The following is a 24,923-nucleotide window of genomic DNA, read 5'->3' on the forward strand; positions in this document are numbered from 1 at the left end:
TGCTTCTCTACTCAAGCAATTAAGGGTCAGGACGTAGGCTCTCCGTGCCCCATTGATTTCTGGTCCTGTTAGTTTTCTTCTCTCTGTGCCTGTGGGCAGGGAATGCCGAGCGCAGCTGCACCTTAGCGAAATGTCCGGGCACTGCAGCCCCGAGCAAAGACTTTAACGGGGATCGGTGCACGGCCTCGCCAGGCCGGAAGGGATCCGCCAGTTCTTCACTCTCCCCCCCCCCCCTTTTTTTTTTTTTTTTGGATGAGGGCTTTGTTAAAGGGAGGGGGGGAAGCCATGGAAGGCGGTGTGTCGGCCCTGGAGAAGAATGTGGCTGAGCTGACCGTGATGGACGTGTATGACATCGCCTCGGTGGTGGGACAGGAGTTCAAGCGAGTCATAGATCAGTACGGCTGCGAGGCCATCGCCCGCCTCATGCCCAAGGTGGTGCGGGTGCTGGAGATCTTGGAGGTCCTGGTGAGCCGGGACCACATCAATCCTGAAATAGACGAGCTGAGGCTGGAGCTCAATCGGCTCCGGGTGGAGAGAGTAGACAGGCTTGAGAAAGAAAGAAAGCACCAGAAGGAACTGGCACTTGTTGAGGATGTTTGGAGAGGAGAAGCACAGGACCTTCTCACACACATCGCTCAGCTTCAGGAAGAGAACAAGCAACTAGTGACAAGCCTTTCATCGAAGGATGTTAATTTTACCGAAGAGGAATTCCAGAAACAGGAAGGCATGTCGGAACGAGAGAGACAGGTAATGAAGAAACTGAAGGAAGTGGTGGACAAACAAAGGGATGAGATCAGAGCAAAAGACCGGGAACTGGGGCTTAAGAATGAGGACATAGAGGCACGGCAGCAGCAGCAGAGCAGGCTAATGAGGATCAATCAGGACCTGCGGCGCAGGGAAAGGCCCTCATCGAGCAAAAGGTGGAGCTGGAAGCCTTATCTGTAGGCCAAGGAGCAGGAGTTCGGGAAAATGAGGGCAGAAATTGGGAAGCTGCGGGAAAAGCTGCAGGGCGAGCAAAGCCTGAACGGCGAGGAGGTCAAGACTGAGCCCAACGACGAGGACTACATTCCTGAATCTGAGAGGAGAGCTTTGGATCTTAAAGACCCAAACCGCCCACGCTTTACGCTACAAGAGCTACGGGACGTCCTGCATGAGAGGAATGAGCTGAAAGCAAAAGTCTTTTTGTTACAGGAGGAGATTGCATACTACAAAAGTGAAGAAACCGAGGATGAAAACAAGTCTACACAGTCTACACCAATAATTCCTCCTAAACCTCCTACCCAGCAGGAGTCTGGCATCAAGCGACTGTTTAGCTTTTTCTCACGAGATAAAAAACATATGTCAGCGACACAGAGAATTAACCAGTCCCAAGAATCTTTTGGCATATGGACAGAGTACAACCAAGATGACGACTACACAGAACAAGGGCAAGAAGCTTTACAGCATCTGTGACAGAAGCTATTTCCCGATATTTTAGTTACTGCTCTATCAGGACGAGATTAATATTTCAACCAAACCTGGCCACTAAAAGCTTTTTACCTTTTTTTTTTTTTGTTGCTTTGCGCAGCTGAATGGTTACACTACAAGTCAAATGTACTTTTAAAAAAAGGGAAAAACAAGTATAAGCTGCTTATTCAGTGACTGTGTCCAAAACAGTGATCCAAATGCCAAGGTTGTTGGTGCTCTAGTGCTATCAAAATCAAAGGCGACTCTCGGTTTTACATGTGGTCTGACTTGAATATTAACTTTCAAATAACACAAGCTTTGTTTTTTTAACCAGAAACTAAGTGTGCCACTTAAATGTTCATTTGTAAGGGCAGTTTCTGAATAGACCACATCATTGCAAACCATGCAGATGCTTCTAATACAGCACTTTTCATGCACTTTCAAAAAGAAACTACCCACGCTGTTTCTTTTTTTTTTTTTTTTTTTTAATTAACAAGTGCAAAGTGCTGTATGTTTGGGTGGTGGATGGGAGACAGAAATAGCATGCTTGCATTTGGAAAAATCAAATGTACGCATGCTGCTTTCCTCCCCGATCCAATCATGGGCCCCCTAGGAGCACCTCTTCAAGCATATGAAATATATTTATGAAAACTTATTTTTAATTCATCTTTTTTGTTTACAAAAAAGTTGCTTTTAGCATTGTTACCAAAATTTTCAAGTTGATAGTATATAAACTGTTCCCCTGCCTACCCCCCCCTTCCCTCAGCTTTCATCTCTCCTTTGTTACACTGCATGTTCAATCACTTTTGCCTGACTTTTCGTCCTTCTTTTCTTGCCTGCTCCCTTCCCCCTCTCTGTTCAGAGCTCACGGAGCGATAGCAGAGAGTGAAAGAGTTGGGTGTAGCCCCCACCTCCGTGTATCCCCTGTAAACGTAGTGCATTCTGGTCGTCTTAGTTTTTTCTCTCTGTCTTTTGTGCCTGTCTATTGCCTTTACTGCTGGCTGACTTCATCTGCCCCCTCCTTTGGCATTCCACTTCCAGGTTTCTGGTTTCCGATGCTGAGAGACCGCCTGCTGTGTTAATTGCTGTTCGCTTTGCATTTCCAAAGGGCTTTTATTCAGCCCACTGCTCTGTTCCTCTTTTACTTGTGCTGTCTTTACCTCACGGGACAGAAAATATAAACCCTGGCATTACAAGAAAAAACTGGGAGAAGTTACTTCAAAGACTATTTTAACTGATATTAAATATGTTAAGAACATAAGAACATGCCATACTGGGTCAGACCAAGGGTCCATCAAGCCCAGCATCCTGTTTCCAACAGTGGCCAATCCAGGCCATAAGAACCTGGCAAGTACCCAAAAACTAAGTCTATTCCATGTAACCATTGCTAATGGCAGTGGCTATTCTCTAAGTGAACTTAATAGCAGGTAATGGACTTCTCCTCCAAGAACTTATCCAATCCTTTTTTAAACACAGCTATACTAACTGCACGAACCACATTCTCTGGCACCAAATTCCAGAGTTTAATTGTGTGTTGAGTAAAAAAGAACTTTCTCCGATTAGTTTTAAATGTGCCCCATGCTAACTTCATGGAGTGTCCCCTAGTCTTTCTACTATCCGAAAGAGTAAATAACCGATTCACATCTACCCGTTCTAGACCTCTCATGATTTTAAACACCTCTATCATATCCCCCCTCAGTCGTCTCTTCTCCAAGCTGAAAAGTCCTAACCTCTTTAGTCTTTCCTCATAGGGGAGTTGTTCCATTCCCCTTATCATTTTGGTAGCCCTTCTCTGTTTTCAACGTTCCGTACATTGTGCTTTTGCCCTATCTTCCACACTGTTCAGAGACCCTCTATTCAATTCTTCCCCTCCCTTACGTAGTTCACGCTGGGCATTTCTTGCTGCTGAGTTAAGTGCCTGGCGGTGCTGGGTTATCTGGACGTTAGTGCTCCAGCCCCCTCCCCTTTTTATGGCTTGTTAGCACACAGACACAGAACGCAGGGGGAGCTTCAGCCCCCCCTTCTCCTGCCACTGTTAATTGCCTGTTGTTTCTGACTGTCCCTTGGTTTCCCCGTGAAGTTTCTACGTAACACTCTCTGTGCTTATAAGTTACTTTCATTTGATCATTTGGTTTGATTCTCCTTAGTTCCCAAGGTGCTCATAATTTGTGTTCCCGATATCTTTGCTCCTAGCTGCTGCTAGCCTATGCCGAGGGGAAAAGAAAATACAACCTCTTTTTACTTTCCTTTATATAACAGTTTTTATACCTTCCTGCCTGCAAATGTTCTGTTCCTTTTTTTTTTTAGCTCCAGTTAGTTTATGTGCCCCTTTTGTGATTTACAGTTACTTCATTTTACTTATCTGTTTGATTTCTTACCCTTGTGCTCCTCTGGGATTTTTTGGTGCATGATGGGAATTGCAGTTTTTGCATGGGGTTGACTTGCCTACTTTTTAGCATTTAGTTACTGAGCCCTGAATTCTTTTTTCTCTCTCAGGAGACGGCCTCAATCACATGCATTCATCGCAACTTGACAGTTTTATTTGTTTTGTTTCCGTACTATGGTTTTGGAAATCTACGCTGCTGTCCTGTCCTTCTTTCTTATTAAACCCTTCCATTTCTTTGTTCCTTGTTTCAGATGAGAGGCGCAGGGCAACTCTCGCCATTTCCATCCCCCCAGCCCCTCCCTCACAAATTCCTGTATCAGGGGGAGAGCAGACACCATCAGCCTGCTTAGCTTAGCCCCTATTCGCCCCCCCCCCCCCCCTCTTCCTGTAGTGTTAAGTCGTGAATTGAGAGCCCCAGGTACTGGCCTTGCCTCCTGGGCTTGGTAGTCATTTTCTTGTGTCTCCTCCCATCCCCTTGTCCCCTTCTCCGGTGCTTGGTGGGAAGTGTAGTTTTGCTTAAAGATTCCTTGCTCCTTATCTTAGTGCCTCTCGGTGCCTGTCTGTCGTGGCTCACGCTGAGTCCTCTGGAGGCTGTCTTCATGACACCTCCTCCCTCTGCCTTTCCCTTTATTCCTGTGTTCACTGCTTATTATTATCTGCATGCATTGCTCTGGCCCATGCTCTGTCTTTATATGAAAACAAAAATACCACAAAAAAAAAACAAAACTCTTGAACCTTGTGAGCTTTCAGGATACTACACGCAGGTCATTTCTTGGTCTTAGGTATTATATAGTTCTTACATTTTATTTGCAACAGCTATATTTTCTAAGTTCCGTCCCCGCAGGGCCCACGCCAGTGCTGAGGCCATCCCTAGTCTCCCTCTCTGGTGGGACAATTTACAGGGTGCTGCGGATTTGCAGCGTTTCCTTTCATCATCCTTGCACTACACATACCGGACATTTACTGTTTTTAGGTTTAATTAAATTCTTACTTTTCATTTGACTATGGCCAAACAAAATACACATAAACAAACTAAAAAGAGACTCCATTTTAATGATTTGAACTGTTTAGTTTCCTGGAAAGCGTGACCTCCCCTGTCCTTTCGGTTTCCTCCTTTCTCTATTCATCCCTGACCAATGTTTGTATATTACTATTTTCTACGGGAGTACGTGCTCACTTGGCATTGAGGGCATTATCTGCTGCAGTTTGCAGGGCTCTGCCTTAATGTTTCAAGCTCACCGCTTGTCTCGCTGTGCGGTGACGGAGATAGGGTTTCTCACAGGAAGGTGCCAAAGGCTGTCCGTGTGTTTAGTTTAAACATGGATTAGCAAGGTATTGTTCGTTACTAAGACAATTATAGTTCTTGGGACATTGAGTGAAACTTGAATTATTTAGCGGTCAGGATTCTGTCTCTTTCACGGTATACAGAGCTTTGGTCATTGCGCTGGCACACTTACAGTACAGCCCTAAGTCTTTTCTTGTCAATTAGAAATTGCCCTTATGTATCAGTTACATGTTCTAATTAATGATGTTTCCTCATTTCACAGAGGTGAAGGTTTTCCCCAGCAGCGCAAGAGTTATCCCAGTAACGATGATTTTGTCGCAGGACTGTCTTTCAAAAAAAAAAAAAAAAGGAGTGGAAGCTGAATATTCATGAGCACAGCGCCTCCTAGTGGTGCAGCCATATTAAAAGAACCAATAGTAGCTTTATGACTGCAGTTTGCTGAATTCATATCAGGATATTTAGTTTCAATTGAGCTGTAATTCCTCTAACCTTTATCTGATCTCAGATTTTATGTTTCCCCAGGTCAATTGCAGTTGGAACATTTGAAGATTGGTGAAGATTACATTTTCTCCTTTTTCCCAGTTTTTCATTGTTTTTCATTTTCAACAGATTTCTTTTTGCTTTTTCTTTTGTTTTTATTCTAGATCGATCTAGACATTTTCTCAGTACTTTTTCACACTTTTTTTTTTGGCCTACCTATCATGGGTTTGAGCTCATCAGAAGTAAACCATGTGTTTCTTGTTTGTTTTCTGTGTCATATGTCCTTGCACCTGAAGAATGAGTGACGTTGTGTGTCCAAGTTTAATGTTCTTTGTGATGTGATGTCTGTGGTGGACTCTTCTCCCTGATTAATTTGAATTTGTTTTGCCCTTATGGTAGATTCTGCTCAAGTAACCTACCTACTGTTGAACTGCACGGCTGTTTCTTCTGTCCCTGACATGCACTAAGCTGAATGACCTGTTTTCCCCATCTGCATCATTGAATTCAAAGATTATCCTGACTTGGACTGTGACCTGTTTTCAAAGACATCGTATTCATTGTTTTTGTCTTGCTCAGATGCTGTTTGGACCTATTTGCAAGTTGCCATTATTTGGACAGAATTACTGCTGTTTTTTCCAAGTTTTGTAGTATTTTCCCAGTCTAACCCCAACCTCTTATATCTTTATATGATTATGTAGTATGCTTTTCTTCACCCATTACCCTTGTTTATGAAAGCTGCCTTGATCACATTACCCACATACTATATCCCACTGATTGCTCTCTTAGAGCGAGATATGCCCCAGTATGGTCAAATATTTTCTTGAATCCCTTATCCCTGGACAACATTCTATCCACTATTGGGCCTACAGATGCTTTGTCACATGATTGTACTTGCCTAATGTTTCAACAGCCCTTTTTCTTTGCCTTCTTTTCTTTGTTACTATTAGTTTGCTTTTGTATTTTCAGTTTGGTATTCACTTTTTGCATTAACATGTTTATTCTTTTTTGTGTATTATCCTTTTGGACTGGCATACTTCCTGTATGCACCACTGACCCGAATTGTAATGCCTGCATCACAGTAACTATAGATGGTACGACTAAAACTTCCACTCTGCTATACAAATCCCATTACGGATGTCAAGGGACAGTTCCTTACTGTTCCCATAATTCCACACAATACAGCGTATGTACTGTGCAGACAACCATTACCTGTTTTGATCCTACTGAAGCCCCTGCCCAACAATGGATACAAGTCCACAAAGGAGACACTCCTCAGGATCTAGTTATGACATTTGCCCTTTGACTCCCTACCGAAAGGTCGGTTTCCCTCATTTTTAAGTATATTCCCTACCCGCATTCTGGGATGTGACCTATAGATGTGGTAATGATTTGGCTTGGCCATACACACCCTTATCCTTTAACTATCTGGTTTCTCTCTGGATCTCCCTTTTCTTATGTGCATATATATTTCTGCTACATCAGAGTACGTTAAATTCATGCTGTCCTATTTGCTGTAAGCTATTTCTAGCATTTTTCTACTCGTCTTACTGTTGGTACCTCTGCATCTCTTTGACTTATTCTTTCTTCTGCAGCCTGTACCTATAGTAATTATTTTGCTGGCCTTTTATATTCCAATATCCTATTCCCTTTATACTCTGATTTCTCTGTAAACTTTTTGAACATTTCTTCCTGTAACACTTCCTCTCAGATTTTACCTGGAGTTTGTTTACACCCTCTCACAAATATTTCCTGGTAGTTTTATGGCCTTTGTGCTTATTCTGAGATTGATCTCCTTGCAGAAATTTACCCATTCTAACTAAGGCTTCCTCTCACAAGGATATGCAACTGTACCTATTTCTACCTATGACCAGAACATGCCTTATGTTTTTGTTGTTTTTTCCTTTTCTTCCTTGTCCATTCCAATGGATTACCTCTTCATGTTTTCTCTGTACCTTTTAAGAATGATGCCCAACTGCCCTGCTAGGTTATCTTCCTGATTGCTATATTTGTGACCCCCATTTTATTATTTATTTATTTATTTTATTTATTTAACAGCTTTTAATATACCGGTGTTCGTGCGAGCACATCACGCCGGTTTACAATAAACTTGCGAAAGGAGGAAATTACAAAAAACAGGGAGTGGGAGATGGAGCAGGTTCGAGAAAAGGGGGGGGGGGAGAGAGGGGGGGAAAGTAAAGGAGGAAGAAGATAGCAGCTGAGAAATTAAAAGGAACGTAACATTATTTACATGAGAGGCAATAAATGAGGGATGAACATTGTCACAAAGTGACAATGTGCAAAAGCACCGATTCTATCTCATGTAAAGCGCAGTGGATATTGGCCCACTCCATTGTTGCAACAAAGTGCATTCATAGCCCTTACACAGTATTACACACTATATTTATAGGCAATTCTTCTTGTTTGTTTCAAACTTTTCTCAACTATACCATGCAAGCTCAAATGATAAATTCTTATTGGCTCAATATTGTAACCTATCAGAATGGCTCTTGGGGTTACAGAACTCCAATTTATATGTTGAATCGTATTATAAGATTGCAAGCTGTTGTTGAAATAATTACTAATGAAACTGCTAAAGCACTGAGAATATTAGCCACTCAGCAAAAGGGTTTTCGGAATGCTATTTATCAGAATCATCTAGCATTAGATTACATACTAGCTGCAGAAGGAGGATTATGTGGTAAATTTAACCTCAGTAACTGTTGTCTTCAAATAGACGACAAGGGTGAAGTGATTGAGGAAATCACTCGGAACATGATGTCTATAGCACATGTACCAGTGCAAACCTGGAAAGGACTTGATGTCAGTGATCCATTTGGATCCCTTGGCTCATGGTTTTCTAGTTTAGGTTCAGGATTCAAAATTCTAATTGGCTCCATGTGTACAATTGCCTTACTTGGGCTAGTTGTCTGTCTCTGCTTACCATGTCTCTGTATCTGCCTACGAAGATGCCGTGATCAAGTTTCGGAAATGCTGGTAACACAGACTAGCACTCGGATCATGCTTAATCAAGTTGAAACCTTGAACCTGATGCTTCTGGATTCTCATGCTGACACTGCACCATTCCCCACCACCTGTGATGACTATCTGTGAAAAATGAGCATATCGGTACGAAGACGGGTAATGTCTCTCGCCAATAAGGAGTAGCCTTAACTAGGCTGGACAGCCTAAGACAGGCGATATGCGACTCAGATAGGTGTGAAGGGTTCATCACCCTTCAAAGGGGGATATGTAGAATAGTGAACTGCATATATCCTGCACATATGTAGTTATAGCACTGTGAAGCACTATGATCATTGAACTTAGAGAATCATCCAGCACGGATGACATCATTCCTGGAAGGATGGAACTAAGTTTGTTATTCTAACTGATAAGAAGAGGCCTGTGGCCTATAGTAAGAGCAAGCTGCTGTACACATGTTAAAACATATATTGATTGGTTATTAAAGGTAATGGGTGTGGATTATGCAGATGACTGATAGTAGCAGATTCAAAAACCTTTATAAGCTGATGCACACGTTAAGAACACTGAGCAGATTTTGAACAGACTTTGTACACCTTTGCTTGTACCATTTTCTCTCTGTATTTTCTGCTCCTAGAGGAACAATTCAGTCCGCCTTCCTCTATTAATTATCTGTATCAATAAACCTCTCTCTTTATTATTGTCTGAAGCTGGTATTCATTCTGTAATTAGATAGAGGGGAAGCCCCTCTTTTAACACTTTCTAGTCTAGTCTACTAGATTGTTGTTGAAGGTGGTAAACACTGGATAAAAAAGTGAGCTGGTCAAAAAAAGTGTTCCTGGATTTGCAGACGGCATTTGACAAAGACCCTGATGAGACACCCCACAAGACATTAAAAAAAATTAAAGGGATAGCAGTCAGTGTCCTACTCTGACCTGGTAACTGGTTAAAAGATAGGAAAGAGCTGGAATAAATCGTAAGTTTTCCCCAATAAACAAAGGTAAATAGTGGAGTGCCCCAGAGTCTGTACCATGACTGATACTGTTTAATAAACTCATAAGTAAGTGAGGGGATTAAGTTTGCAGATGACATGGGTGGACTGTGAGGAATTGCTGAAGCACCTTGCGAGGCTGGGGGAACAGGCATCCAAAAGAGCAGGTGAAAGAGATGCCCATAAGGAAGAATAATTGTAAGTATAGGCACCCAACGCTGGGGGTCTGTATTAGAGGTCAGTCATTGTGCATAACACGTTGAAATCCTCAGCTGAGCATGAGTGGCGACAGTCAACAATGCAAAGAGAACGTTAGGACAGATTTAGCAAGGAACGAGGAGTGGAAAATAAAGTGGAGACGTTCATAAGCCATCTATTCATCTATGATGCAGCCGCCCCTTTGACTACTGGATGCATGCAGTTCTGTTCACCTCATCTCCAAAAAAAACAAAAAACAAACCTAAAAATGGTACAGAGAAGAGCAACGAACATAGTAAAGGGGATGGAATTGCTCCCTTAAATCAGGCTAAACAGGTTGAGGGCTCTACCACTGGGAAGAGATGATAGAGGATTTTTTTTAATAGTAAATAGCAGATGGTTTTTTCCCCTTTCAAATAGTACTAAGAAAGGGGACATGCTTGAAACTAATAGATTTAAAACAAATCTGAGAAAGTTTTGGGGTTTTTTTGCTCAACCCACAATGAAGCTGTGGAATGTATTGCTGGAGGATCACGACGTCTAGAGTAGGTGAGTTTAAAAGGGTCTGGACAAGTTCCCAGAAGAGAAATCCATAAACAATTATTAGCCAGGTGAAGTTGAGAAAAGCCACCACTCATCCCTGGGAGTGAGCAACAAGGAAATTGAATCAACTCTTTTTGGGATCTGCCAGGTACTGGTGATCTGGATCAGCCACCGTCAGACAGGATGCTCGGTCTCACTCAGTACGGCATTTCTGTCCAAAGAAGAGATAAGAAATGCTTCTCCCGCATTACACAAACGCAGTCCCCGTGCCCTACCACTTTTGAGTGTGACCATGGGTTCTGCTTTTTCTGATATAGGGCCTCATTTACTAAGCATTTTTTCGGTAGACACTGAAGGGAAGGAAAACCTTAGTTAAAACCAATAAGTCAAAATGTTTAAAGCTGCAAGCTAGCAAGGCTTTTAAAGTGCCACCCCACACAGGAATCTGAAGCAAATATCTAGCAAACAAGGACTGATTAGACATGCTAATCTTCGCTGCAAATGTTCATAAAATCAATCAGCATCTATGGTACGGTACTCAATAGATGCTGTAAAAGAAAAATCACGTTTTGAGGTTCACTAATATTGGTTGAATTGTTAGAGCAACTGAGATGAGCTTAGGCATCAAAAATGCTAAACATGAATTTCCTTCAATGGGAAGGCCTCGGCCAGAAGCGTGCAGGCTGGGATCAGCAGGATGCAGGGCCACTGCCTAATGTTAAAGCAGTTACCGAAGCAAAAAATGGAGGGGGCCAAGGCTAAGCTTTCAAGTCATTGAGGTGCTTCCCTGTACCGTTCAGGAAGCAGCAGGCCCTTTAAGTGTTCTCTCTTCGCTACATTATTTTTGGTACTCCCGCAGGTGACTCAGATCTGTGGCCAAGCCCACCTCCCTTTTACAGCACTGTTGTAGGATTCTGTGGTGCTGCAGAAGGACAGCCCGGAGCGCTGCCTCTCCCCCACCCCCACCGGGTCAGAACACCAGCTTATTAGCACCACAGAGAGGCGGCAGGAACCTCATCTGCCAAGGAAACAGGACTGGACTTCACTCCTAGCCACAGCCCTTATGCTCTTCAGTTAAAACATTAAAAAGGAAGAGAATTAAAAAAAAAAAAAAAGCACAAACTACGTTCCAGGCTCCCATGAGGACAGACGTGTAGCTCTCCTACCTGTGAGTCTCTAGATAGTGGTAGGCCAGCTGCTGAGCTGCTGGACCGTAGTAGCAGCCACGTATTGCTTTTACCTCCTCCGTAGAGAGTAAGAATGACCTTGGAGTCCAACACAAACTCATTCCTCTCCGCGCAATAAAACTAGTCTCTCAACCTCAAGGGTTTCCCCAACACCATTATAAAAAAACAGTAGTAAAATGGTAAATTAAAAAGTCCTCTAGGCTATGATCCACACTGTGCCTCGCTGAGGCACCAGAGGCCACAGAAGCTTATTAAGTAACTGGCAGGAGATTGGACCCTTGTCAAGGTGAACGGAGCTCATTTAGGATGTTCAGGGGACGTTCCAAAAAAAAAAAATAAAAATAGGTATCAATCAAGGCTGATCCTCCCCCTCGTCTGAAACATGGCGGTAACCGGTAGGCTGGGCTTGCAGGCGGAAGAGTACAGTCAGCAACAGAATTACGAGGAGGAAGAGAATGGAACCACAGACAGCCAGAGCGATGATCACTTCTGCGGGAGGGAGCAGAACGATAATTAATGCCTATACTTGTTATACTATGAGATCCTGCTCATCACATCTGACTACGTAGTTGCCAAATTGAAAGAAACATTAATAGCAAGTGAAAAAAGAATGAATTAAAAAAACAACACACACTTCTCATCTGGTTCCCAAGCGGCCCGTCTGGCTCAAATGCAAACTGGCAAGCATTTCAGTCCTTTACAATTAGCTATCATGTTATAGTCCTTTGTGCTCAGAGGGAGCTTGAGGCAAAAACTGGCATTAGTTGTATTCTGCTGATGGAAGCAAAACATGAGCTACTTCATAACTTCTCTTCCCCGTTTTCATCCAAGGTGTTTATGTTTGAACCAAAGGCCCATCCTGTTCACCCTCCAAGTTGTCTAACAGCAACTTCTACGTAGTAATCGTAGAAAGGCAGAAGACCCCGCCGGTTATTTGTAACCCATTCTACAGCCCAGTGGAAAAAAAGCTTCTCTTTTCCCTACAGTCTCACTTACATCCTCACACCAGGGATCCAGAAGTTTCCTCCTGCTCCTTTCTGTTGAGATTTATTTAATGTTTGGGTACTTGCCAGGTACTTGTGGAAATAGGATACTGGGCTTGATGGACCCTCGGGCATATCTGATGTTCTTATGTTCCCCATGCCCACTGCCTGAACGGTTTTCCTTCAGAACTTTCTGCTGGCAAAACCCACAAACTCATTTATTTCCTTCTATGGGATGAGCAGCATTCTGCAGGTCCTGGGTGACAGCTCCAGAAGAACGGACTTCCTGCGCTGGAGCCCCTGGCTCCAAGGGGTTCCCCTTACCTGTGTCCTGGCTGGTGCTCGGGACCTGGCAGTCATGGTCCCACTCCTGTGAAATTACTGATTGTGTTTTAAGCAGGAAGTCCTGCAAGGGGCAGCGCTGAGGGCAGTCAGGCAGTGCCACTGGAAAGGGCTCCTTCCCACTCTCATTCCTGAAGTACATCTCCACCGAAAAGTTCCTAAGAAAAACAAGAGACCCGTCAGACCTGGGGGGAGGGTGGAGAAAAGCACCAACGTCCAAGGGGAAAAGCAAATTATATCCGGCAACCAACATTGCTCCATTTACTCTGCCGAACCGTATGGCAGCAGAAAAGATGGCACTGCCAAGGGCAGCAAATCACTGAGCAGGTGCACAGGTCCAGGAGTTTATTCAGCCTGCTACCGAACCACATTAACCCTACCACCGGCAGCTAGCGCGGCCTCCTTGCACTGCAGCCAACCTCTAGAGCAGGATATTTACTTCCAGTCCACAAAACTGCTTCGGTAATGCACACGAGATCTATACAAATGTTTCTTTCTGTCTCCTCTCGGCAGGGCTTGCCTGGAGAATACACTGCATACGTTTCTCTCTGCTACCATCGGTCCCAGAAAAAAATGCTGAAAGTACATGAACTCCTGGCTCAGGTACCTTGGCTGCCCATCTTAACGTAAGATGAAGCAGCAGCCCGGACAGCAGGAACCGATGGCTAAGAGGACTTCAGCCCAGATTTTCTGCCTGCCCACCCTGGGGTGGTGGATTGTACACACCCTCCCCAGAAATACTCTCTGCAAGAAGCAGCCATTCAACCTATCACCACCTGTAAAATGCCGCTGCCCAACCATGCGTCTGACTCACCCAGAGTCTTCTTCATAGAGTTCAAACATGTGACAGGAAGCATAGGGAGTTTGCTTGCCATTGTACACATTCAGAGCCATCTGTAAGGCCACCACAGTGGTATCATGCTAAGAGAGAAGGAGTAATAATTTGTGATGGTTTGTTTAGTTAATTAATCACATTTTTTTCCATGAAATCAAAACAATATACAATACAAATCTCTCTCTATGTATATATCTACATACATATTAAAAAATAAAAGCTTTGTGTTGGTCGGGCCCTCAGTCACGCTGTTGTGTCTGTCAGTGGCCACCAGGTGGCGCCCGGAAAGTGCAAAGACAATATGCTTTGTCTGTAAAACCCTGCCTGTCAAGCACCCACACACACAAGTTCTTCTCTTAATTTGCTAATATATTGAAACTATATTTATGTTTTCCACTTTTGTTTGGTTCTGAACATTTACATCAGTTCTGAATCAGATAACCCAAACGTCAGGTACGTTTTGCTAATATGCTTCATCTGCAAAGCCCTGATTCTCGTACGTCCACGTGCAGCGATAGGCACACAAATCCAGAGGGGGAAAAAAAAAAGCCGACTTACTGCCGAGTATGTGATGAGCTTCAGTCTCTGCGGTCTGGAAGTATTGGCTGCCTCGCTGATATTCTTCAATATTTGGCCCAACAGAACCCCTGCAAGCAATCAATTCCCATTAAATACGGGGGACAGGTACGAGGACTGCGGGCGCAGCCCATCACAATCCGCCCCAACCAGAAAACTCCCCCACGCTCCCCATTCCTTTTACTGCCCCCCAAACAATCACAAATCAGTTCAAGGCACTTCACCGGCACGGCAGTTCATGTGTGCGTCGCCAAAGTAATACATTTAAGCAATCAAGGGGGGAAAAAAAAGGTCCTTCTGCTTCAATACCTACTCTCATTCTCCCTCCCCAAACTCACCCCCCTGCAGGCGACCTTTCTCCACCTGCCGGTGGATTCCAAAGAGGAACCTGAAGCTGAAATCCTTCAGATCTTTCAGGCGTTGCAGGACGTTAGGCGACACCCAAGGTGGCAGGGTCAGGTTGTGACTTTGCTGCAAGGAAAACATAAAACGTTAAGCGAAGTGCTAAAGCTAAGGAGTGGGGGATAATCCACTGCACGGACAGAGGATCCTGCTCCCAAGACACGGGGGGGGGAGTAAATCGATCCCACAGAAAGAAGAGCCGTGCTCTGGAGTGGGGGATCCGCCCCACGAAGAGGGGGCACTGATCTGGGTGCACGGGAGGCACTGTTTTGGGAAGGAGTCGCCTCACGGAGACGTCCCCGGTTTTCCATACACCCTTTCCAAAGCGGGTGGCGTGTGGAAAGCCTTCGCCCCGGAGCTGTGTGCGTTGGAAGGAGGAAAGAGCAGCTGCTGCACATCAGACTGAGGATCCTTGCCCTGGAGACGCGAGTGCATGTGAGGAAGTTTTCTCGGCTGAATCACTGTAATTTCTACGCGCCTTTTCTACAGCCGGGCCCACCCTTTGGAACTCGCTTCCTCCGGAGCTGAGACAAGAACCGTGTCTTCAAACATTCAAGAAACACCTCAAAACTTGGCTCTTCAGACAAGCCTTCCCGGAAGCTCGAGAACATTCAGACACTGGTCAAAGGACATAACAGGACATTAGGGAGACACTGGTCAATGGTCTTAACTGAACCGTTGAGAGACTCAACCTCTCTAGCATATCCCCCGATCCGTAGAGAGACTTAACCTCTCTAGCACATTCCCCGATCCTGATTCAATACCACTCATCCCTCCCCCTCCTCGCTCTTCCTTTTCCCCCATCCTCCAACCAGATCTTCTCTATCCACCTTTCAGCCGGAGCTTCTCAACCCTCTCCTTCCTCATGGCCACCCGATTCCCCTGGGCCCCACCACGCCCATTCTATTCCGCTTACGCACAGCAATATATATCAGTCGCCTTTCTTTATGTATCGCTTGTTTTCCACTGTTTTTGCTGCCCCATTATATTTGTCATTCGTTTTTGACGACCTGTTTATTTATAATCAAATTTTAACTATAATGGTTTTATTTATAATTGCTTATCTATAATTATTTTTTTTCTATATTCACCTGTTTTAGTTACAATTGCTTAGTTACAATTATTATTTTCTATATTCACCTGTTATTTAATGGATTTGTCGACTTGTTTCAATGTAACGCCATAGCTGCGACTGTTCTGTTTCAATGGAAACCGATATGATTTGATATTTTTATCAAGAATGTCGGTATATAAAAATTCTAAATAAATAAATACGGTAATTATTTGCAGCTCTTTAGAAGCCTGTGCACTAAAACTTTTAACATCTCTGCTAAAATGTCACTTAACTTGCAATGTGCTACAGTTTTAGCACATGCACCAAAAAATAACTTTAAATAGGGCCCGAATACTATTAGTGTGCACACTACCCAAGTCTTTGAAACGGTTTGCAAATTAAAACTTGCCACATGTTTCAGGGCAGGCCTTCAATTTTAGGCTTTAGCGTGCACCCGCTAAATAGTGCAAGAAGGTGAGCAACGCACACTAATTCCAAATGCCTGCCAAAGCCTCTTGTGTATCCAGCGTGTCTTCATTTCTATGCTTGTACCTGCTAAAGTCTTCTGGGACCGGTTTAGCGTGCAAGCCAGGCCCTCTGTGCCCAACCCGCTATTGTGTGTGGAGATTTTAAGAACTATTCCCTCTAACTTGTTCCCCACATAAAAATAACCTCTTAAAGCAGTAGAAAGTAGCCACATTTATTGATATGCACGCATCAATGAGAATTTCCAACAGCCTCAGCATGCACGCTAAGCTTTAGTGCACAGGCCACTTAAATGTATTCCTTTCACAGCGCACGTGTACCCTCTTCTAAAAGTTTCTTGAACTGAGAAATGTGAAGCGGAAGCAGGGGTTTCAGAGAAAGGAGACCTGCCCCGGTGGTGCCTCCCTGTGTCTGAATATTGCACAGATCATCATCTCTGGATTTCCTCCATTGCTTTCCGTCGCTCTCACAACCTAAATACGACTGACAGAGAACGCAAGAGTCCACAGTTTCCAGGGTCCACACGGGAATCACAGAAGTGATGATCTCCTGGGGGTAGGGAGGGGTCATAAAGGGGAGAAGAACCAGCGACGAGCACGTCGGAAGAGGGTGGTCCCAGGCGAGATGGAACTAACCTCACAGAAGAGCGTGTCATAAACACTCCAGACGGATTCCAGACTTATGTTCTGGATGCCAGTCTCATTCGCCACCATCGCCATGAAGTTCTGCAGAGAAAGAGACAGGCTCATGAGTGCAAGAGCACATCAAAGCCGCACCAGCCCGCTGGTCCCATTTTGTGGTCAGCAGAATACTCTACCGGAGTCTCTGCCAATCCCCTCACCAACCTTCAGACCCCCTTTCCCCGCAGGAGACCCTATAGCCCTCCCCAGGCCTCCCAAGCTCCCTATAGCAGTCCCAGCAGCTTCCAAAAGCCTCCTGTTTTTTCTTCTCTTTCCCTGCAACCTCTCATCCCTCCCCTCTTTAATCCTCAGGCTCATCCCCTCCTCTCTCAATTGCAAGGTAGAAAAGACGACTTTCCTTAAGTGGCTGCAGCAGGTGAGAGAGGACGTCCCTAGAGCAGCCCCAGAACTGCTGATCCTGTGTTCGGCGGGACAGGAAACAGAAGCATTTCCCGCAGCGGTGTCCGAGCCCCTTTCTGGGCTGCAGGACCCCCATTCACTTTGTGTTCCGCATGCCCACTCCTTTGGCCTCCACATCCCACGTGCAGCCATCCACGGCGACTCCTCTGCTACTGATCTGCCCGTGCTGCCGGGAACCCAGAGCCCTCCGGAGGAGGACTGAATCCGTTCCCTCTTCCAGATCATTGCAAAACGGGGTCTTATCCCCTCATATCTGGCAGCAGCCCCCTGGGGAGGGCACTCGTTGGCTAGCTCCAGTTCAGCACTATCCCCACCGAGCATCCTCAGATTTTTCATTAATGGATCTGGAGCAGAACTGGAGGAAAAAGTGTAATGGCTCTGGCTCACGCCTCAGGGCCGTTATTAATGCGCGACTCCCCTCCCCCTCCCCACCTACCGCATTCTCTCTGGTTTTATTCACATATTCGGCAGACTGACGAGTCTCTCTCTGCAGCTGCTGGTATCGAGGGCAGTTCAACAAGGGGAACTTCAGCAACTGAACGGGAAAAGAAACCAACGTTCAGTCACCCTGGCAGAAGGAGAGGCAGGAAGCAAAGAGGGTGGTGAGGGGGATGGGCGAGGGAGGCAACTACGGAGGAAGAGTGCGAAACCCGGAAAGAGGGGAGGGGGAGGGGGGAAAAAACCCAATAACTTAAAGCTGCAACAACCTCACCTAAAATGTAGATAAAAGCCAAACAGAAATTTAAAACATATCAAAAAGGCCAGAAATATTAAAAACCAGATGATAACCCAACAGCCTCAAGGGCACAAAAAAATGTCTAAATCTACGTATAAAAAAGTTAAAAGAGCCAATTTAAACGATAAAAGGGACACCTCTGTACGGCCATGTTTAAGCACTAACACCTGCTTCAGGAGTTAGTATAAAACTATTGAATGCTGCGACGGACGATCCTCCTCTCTGTAATCGTAAAACCTGCAGGCTCATCCTGATGAATAATACCTCAATGTGTCTGATCCTGATGGGCCCTGGGTAGTCAGAAAGTCCCTGTGATGAGATTTAATCTGTGAATGGGTAAGACTCCTGTTCATCCCAGAGATGGGTCCAACTATTCCAAGGCTGGGGACAAGGCTGCACTTCGAGCACTCGGGCTGCTCTCTCAGCAAGTGTCCCCTCCAGGCAAAAAAACTCGCTTTGCCAGCTTTACGCAGAGCCCCACCCCCATCGGGAGACACCCCCCCCCCCCCCCAGAGGCTGGATTCAGGAAGGAGCCCTGGGGTACGCCTCCCCAGCCCTGGACCGTCGCTGCGATGGCCAGACGAGGTACCCTGGGGGCGGAGGCAGGGGAGAGAAAATAGGGGAAAAAGTCTCAGAGTGCCAGATCCCATCCCTGGGTCCACTTGAGCTGGAAGAAGAGAAGAGCAGGAGGAAATTGCCAAGTCAAAATAAAAAAGGATTGTGCGCTGTCTGAACAGCGCGAGCATCTTCAAAGTGCAAGAAGCAGAGACAATGAGTGAGGCAGGAGGAGGTAGTGCAAGAGTTTGTTTTTAGCAGCTTACCCTGTCTTGAGACTCGGGCACTGTGTGCACTGGCACCGGCTGCCAGGAGATGTTGGGATTAAAGAGCTGGCTGCCTTCAGGGGGGTACAGCCCAGCCAGATTTGCTTCAGCGCTCATCAAGGTTCGGTCACAGTCCGTGCTGCGGATATAAGCCTGCGGGAAGGAGAGGATCGCTTTGGCTAAGAAGCGGAAAGTTATCGGCATTCAGTCTGCGGCAAGGCTCCGCATCACTGCCCATCCCATACGTCTACTGGCCTAGTCCAGCAACCACTGTTATCTCCGTGGGACGTAACGGCTCCCACAATTCTCCCAGCTCTGTCTGGTGTCCTTGCAGGCTCTTACAGCTCATCATTTCACCTGTTTACAGCTCACAATCTAAGCGGGTACCTGAGGCAACAAGGGACAAAACGACCTAAACAAGGTCTCAAAGAGTACTAATGGGAGAAGCAACATTCAAACCCCAGACTCCCGAGACCCAGCCTATTAAAGGAATAAGGTTCTCCCCAGGTTTCTGCCTACTCAGATTTCCCCACGTAAAATCTCTCTCTTGTTTTCATAGTAAAAACATTATTTTATATTATTAATTGCATGAAGAAAAAAGACCAAGAAGGACTTAAAAACAGTTTCTTCTGCAGAAACAAACTCAGCCTTAGCATTCCCAGAGACTGCCCCAGGTAGGACTGGAACAGATGTAAGCTCACTGGCCAGGCAGATCGATGATGATCACCTTAATGAAGTGGGGGAGCGGCCTAATTGTTAGTGCAGTGGGCTGAGAACCAGGGAAGTCAGGGTTCAAAGCTTGCTGACAATCGTTGTGACACCGAGCAAGTCACTTCACCCTTCATTGCCTCAGACACAAATTTAGATTGTAACCCCTCTAGGGAATGGGAAACACCTACTGTACCCGATTGTAACTTGCCTTGAACTCAGATTTGGAAAGGCAATGAAGTGAATCTAAAATCCAGAAATCATTTTGACTTCTGCAAAAGAACCAGTAGACCGTTAATGCCATTATGTACCCAATAGGAAATAGATCATTTAAAGTGAAGTCCTATTTAATTTGCATATTGAGCACAAAGTTGGATAAACGTGGACAGGTGGAGACATCTGCTCTTACTAGGAACAAATATTTAAGTGCTGGTTAATCATCTTCTCCATTATCAACATATTAAGGATAACACTTAAAAGAGATCCATTCAGTGAGGTTTATTATCATTATGTATAAATATTCAAGAAGCTGTAACCAGGCTAGAATATCTAATCATGGGCAGTGTGGTATGTTTTGCTAAACAGCAACATAAGTTCTCATTTGTGACATTCTTTAAGCAGCTCCATCAGTTCCCCTGGGTCGACGGGAGTCGCACAGAATCTCTCAGGGAATGGAACCTGATTGGCTTATGCAGGTTACTGTATGCTGTCATTTATGACACTATAGCCAGCATGCACCAAACAGATTAAGTATCTGAGAGGTAATGTATGACGCCTGCTAATAATACTTGGAGGTTTTGGAGAATTAACAGGAGCATTTTGACTGGATGCAGGGTACAAATTACAGCTAGGTGTGTGGACTTCTGAAATACTAGGCAGTACACACCAGATGTAGCTTTCTTTTACAGATTATACAAATGTATACATAGCCAAGACCATTGCTTTTCTACAGCCTATCTATATGTAACATAAAATATGTGCTTAGTGGTGCTATTTGTAACCAATAGAAGATGGCTTTTTCAGCACCCACTAGGGTGTCAGGGATGATATCACAAGCAGACCTATCAGATTGCAATTTTGCATAACCAGTGGCTGAGCAGCAATTCCTGTGATTCTGGTTTTCATTAATTAACAGAATTGTCCAGCATTAGACACTCTCGTAGCCAATATCCTAGTGGAAGGAGCTGAATAAACCAAGCAAACCATAGGGGAAAAATAAATAAAAGAGAGATGGGGGCATTAATAGTATTACCATTCCACTAGAAAGCACTAAAACTATTCCTCTGGTTACATCAGAGTTTTCACACCAGTAATATCACAAAGCATTAATATGAACAGAGATCTATCACACGGGATGCAGGCTGATAATATTTAAATATCATTCATAATACTGATGATGCCAATGAGCAGATACAACAATGCCAGAAGTGTGACTGGGCAGGGGCAGCAGAACACGGGCTCAGCCGTGAAAGGGAAGGGTTGTGAGAACGGAGCATCAGACGGTTAACTAACCTCCTGCCTGTCATAGGATTTATTCAGGAATCCGCTGTATCGCGTCCTCAGCGCCTGACCCAGCTCCCAGTGCTGCATCATTCCCACCTGTAATCAGAAATGGGAAGATTCTAATGCTGCTCATTCCAGAGCAAAGAGGAAGGGGCTTCTGCCCTCAAGTGGGAAAAGCGGTTTCTTGTTCCCATATGGGGTGGGAAGGGCAATGGGTGAGGGATCACTCACACCCACCCTAGAAGGAAAAGGAGGAAGCATCCTCTGCCCTTAGCTGATGGGAGGAGGAGTCTTGTCTCACCTGGCTAAGCTGCCCAAAGCCCTGAGGCCAGTCGCTCTCTTGGTAGGGATCCTTGGGGTATGCTTTAATGGGCGAGCGGTCTCCATGGCGATATATCTGACAGAAAATACACAAAATCAACACACACAAGATAATTTTTGCAGCAATGTCTCAAAATGTGTTATGTAGGATGTGGAGGCACTGTACCTCCTCCTCAAGAACAGGTGGAATCAGGCAGGGCCATGGAAAAGACACATAAAAAAGGAAAACTTCCTCAGGGACAGGTAGGGACCTTCGTTTTCATTTTCTTTTGCCTGGGAATTTCAGCAAAGTTTCAGCAAAAAAGTCATTTTTCTACCAATTTCTTTTTTTTTTTGTTTTGTTATTCCAGGCAAGTAAGATAAAAACTGAAAATGAAGATCCCTAAGAACAGATAAGGGTATCCCTTATCTGTCAGAATAAGGATGTGCAGGAGGAGTTGTCCTCCTCCTCATGGATAAACAAGGGTAACTCCAAGTCTAGAATCAAGAAAATGGAGAAGAAACTAGTACAGCACTCATTACAAACAAGGGTAAAATACACAAGGCTTAGACAGGCTGAAGCCTAGGCTGAGTGCTTATAAGAGAACACCCCAGATACTGTGCGACTGCCACCTGTGGACTCAGGCAGTGTTTTCTCTCTCCCAGCATCAGATCGGGGCTGGGGTCTAGGAAGGCAATCAGGTGATACTGGCCACTTCAGGTGCTGCTGTGAGCCTTTTCCCTCTAGCACTGGAGAGAGGTGTAGATAACCATGAGTTATCTGCTCACTTTAAATATTTAAATACCTGCTCTCAGTATTTTCAGAACATAATCCTTATTAAGCCTGAATACAGTAATTGCAGGTATACAGCAACTCCTGGCTTAGAAATATTTACATCTTTGTTTTTCCTTTATCTCCTATTTAAGTGCTTCTTATCCCTTAATTATTTGAGGATGCATGACTTGATAAACTCGTTTGAATATTTCTTCAATATTGTATTTTATTCTTTTTTTGTTCCTTTCTGTGATCGAATGACTATGTTTTCTTTTGGAATTATATTGGTCTTTATATTCTTGAACAATTTATATTACGCCCGTATTTCTTTCTTTCTCATTTCTTATATACCGCACAGATTCCAGATCTGGCCAGAGCGGTTTACAATTAAAACCACAGTAAAATTACATTCAATGTAATCATGTACAAAAACATTAAAAAGAAAAATATGTGCAAAATAATAGAACTTTAAAAGGGCAACTTTGCTAATCTGTAGTACCAAAAGAGACAAGAAGCTGGCGGCACCTTATCTTGCCTGCTAATCTATAAGGTGTCGCCAGCTTCTATGTTGCTTGCATCAAGGTGATGGACAAAGGGCGTATTTCGAGATTTCGAAAGTAAACTGAAAGTTGATTTATATAATTCATCATATAGCTTATTTATCTGGTGATATTTAATAAGGAATGTTTATACCTGGGCTGCATTTGTTTACGTATTAGGCTTCTAAAACTCCATTCTTAATATTCAGACTCCGGCAACTTGTTTTGATTGCTCTCAGGTTGCTAAAAGGTATCCTATCAAAGAGTAGAGTTTTTCCAGGTCCAATCAGGCTACCAACACTTTTTTTTTTTCTGTGTCTTCTCCCACCCCACCCTACTCACCACGGTGACGAACCGAAGCTGCCGCGCTACTGTCGAGCACGCAACCGCCAAGAAAAGCGAGAGCAAAAAGGAGAAGCCGAGGCGAGAGGTCGCCATAGCCCTTTCGCCCGGAACTCCTGCGCTGGGGATCTCGACCCCGGGGGAAGAGGCAGCAGCGCACACCAGCACGGAACCGGAAGAGAGTAGAGCGCCCAGGAAGGGCGTTCCATTGACCTTTCAAGCCGTTCTGAAATGTTTACATTGTGTTTCTTACAGACAGTAAAGAGCTCCAAGGCATTGTAAATTTTGGGAGTCCCAGAAAAGTGCGGAAGCAGGCAAGCGCGGAGCCGGAAACAGTTTAATGACCAGAACCGCGCTGAACGCGGTGTTTGGGAAAGGCGTTCAGAAAACAGGGCCCTACTGAGTGGCGGAAATGACTATCTGACGTCACCGGACGTGTCCCTGCCCTTTAATCGTAGAGGCGGGGAAGCGGGGCACGCCGGAAGTGAAAGGCGTCTTGGTTTGTTGTAGAAATTGCAGCCTCGCACGGTTTCGGTGTGGAAGTGGTATCCTTGGCGCAGTGTGACGGCTGCTCACAAACATGCGTGTGGAAGGGCGTCCAGCGAGAAGTCCTTCTGCACTAAAGTGAAAGTTGCTTCCAAACCATCTTGAGTTACATAATGCTCGTTGTTGCTTTGGGACAGTAATTTAAGTACGTTTGCTGGCTTAGTATGAGAAAGAGAGCGTATTTCCATCACCCTTTTTGCACTCTTGTTATCCTCAGGCTGGTCAGGTTTCTCGTAAGGAACATAAGTGTCATGCTGGGTACAACCAGACTGCCATCGAGATCAGAAGACAGTGGCCAATCCCTAAAAGTGGATTCAAATTTTTGCTGCTGACTCCCAGTGTCAAGTGGTGCGTTTCCCGAAGTCACCTGGATAATAACTATTTGTGGCGTTTTCTTCTATTAACTTGTCCAAACCGTCGTGTTACAGTAGTTTGAGATTTGCGGGTAGCAAATTAGTTATTTTAGGAGTGAAAAGTATGACAAAGGAAAATAGAGTACAGTCTGGGGACATGATATAAAATATGGTAGAGATCTGGAAATATGAGGAACGTTGTGAAAAGTGGCATATTATATTTGCCAATTGTTTATTGGAGACATTACTTGATGATGGTGAACGCAGATCTTTCACACAGTAGAGTTGGTGAGAGCCTCTTCATAAGAAATTGGTAGCATGTCTTCGCTCTCTAGGCTGAAAGGACCTCACCCTAGATATACCCTTGTAGTGACCTCAGCCCTTCAGTATTTTTCCTTCTCTAGCAGATGTAGATATGCTTTCCCTATGTGGATCGCTGTACCTTTTGGAAGAAATTCAACTTTTAAATTGGAGAAAAGGTTGAGCCCCGCTTTCCTGCTGTGATATCTGAAGGTCCCTCCCCCAGTTGAGAATTCCTGAGGTGTTTTCCGAGATCCCTCAGAGGTGTGCTTTGGTCCTGTAGCCGGTTCCCGGTGTGGACTTTGCTGCCGAAAGAGTGCACCTCAAATTTGTGTGCCTAGGCAGGGCATGAGCTGATCAAATGCACAGTTACTGCCGCCAATGGCACTGGCAGCCAACAAACATAAATGCCTTGCTCTCTGTGCTCCTTGTCATATTAGGGCTTCCCAGCCTGACCTGGATTTCAATGTGTCAACACTGGGAGGAAGCCCAAGGGGATTTGGCCTTCCCGGAATTTGCTGAGCCTAGCTCCTCCCATTCAGATGATGGATTGGCAGCCTTAATTGGAAGTACTCAAGATCTGAGTAACCCCTTGGCTGGGTCTTCCATGGGAGAGGGAAACTCGGCTGGGCCCACCCCTCCGGGCTAGGCATGGATCCAGTGACCTTTTGTTGGGTAGAATTTTTCCAGGACTACAGGCCATCTTCCTCACTTGCCCCTGTCTGGC

At 44.9% G+C, this 24,923-nt stretch overlaps 1 protein-coding gene and 1 pseudogene across 1 annotated transcript; one reads left to right on the plus strand and one right to left on the minus strand.

Annotated features, from left to right (window-relative positions):
• Positions 1-258: 258 nt before the first annotated feature.
• On the plus strand, positions 259-2,782 carry LOC115079160 (annotated as a pseudogene).
• Positions 2,783-3,703: 921 nt separating this feature from the next.
• Positions 3,704-23,399, minus strand: ACP2 (acid phosphatase 2, lysosomal). Its single transcript, XM_029582323.1, has 11 exons — positions 22,998-23,399; positions 21,343-21,438; positions 21,051-21,137; positions 18,831-18,983; positions 17,710-17,808; positions 16,809-16,898; positions 14,570-14,702; positions 14,214-14,302; positions 13,635-13,741; positions 12,803-12,978; positions 3,704-11,984 (listed from the first exon to the last, which is right to left on the minus strand). Exons 1-11 carry the CDS (start codon positions 23,091-23,093, stop codon positions 11,848-11,850), a joined length of 1,263 nt encoding a protein of 420 aa, XP_029438183.1. The 5' UTR covers positions 23,094-23,399; the 3' UTR covers positions 3,704-11,847.
• Between the last annotated feature and the right edge of the window lie 1,524 nt (positions 23,400-24,923).

This window comes from Rhinatrema bivittatum, chromosome 17, assembly GCF_901001135.1.
Source record: "Rhinatrema bivittatum chromosome 17, aRhiBiv1.1, whole genome shotgun sequence".
NCBI lineage: Eukaryota > Metazoa > Chordata > Amphibia > Gymnophiona > Rhinatrematidae > Rhinatrema > Rhinatrema bivittatum.

Excerpts from the sequence above, each read along its gene's own strand:
- ACP2 (XM_029582323.1), bottom strand. The coding sequence starts at position 23,093 with ATGGCGACCTCTCGCCTCGGCTTCTCCTTTTTGCTCTCGCTTTTCTTG. Across the intron at positions 21,439-22,997 it reads AGCTTCGGTTCGTCACCGTG|ATATATCGCCATGGAGACCG; the intron begins GTGAGTAGGGTG and ends ATTTTCTGTCAG. Across the intron at positions 14,303-14,569 it reads GAAAGGTCGCCTGCAGGGGG|GGGTTCTGTTGGGCCAAATA; the intron begins GTGAGTTTGGGG and ends GATTGCTTGCAG.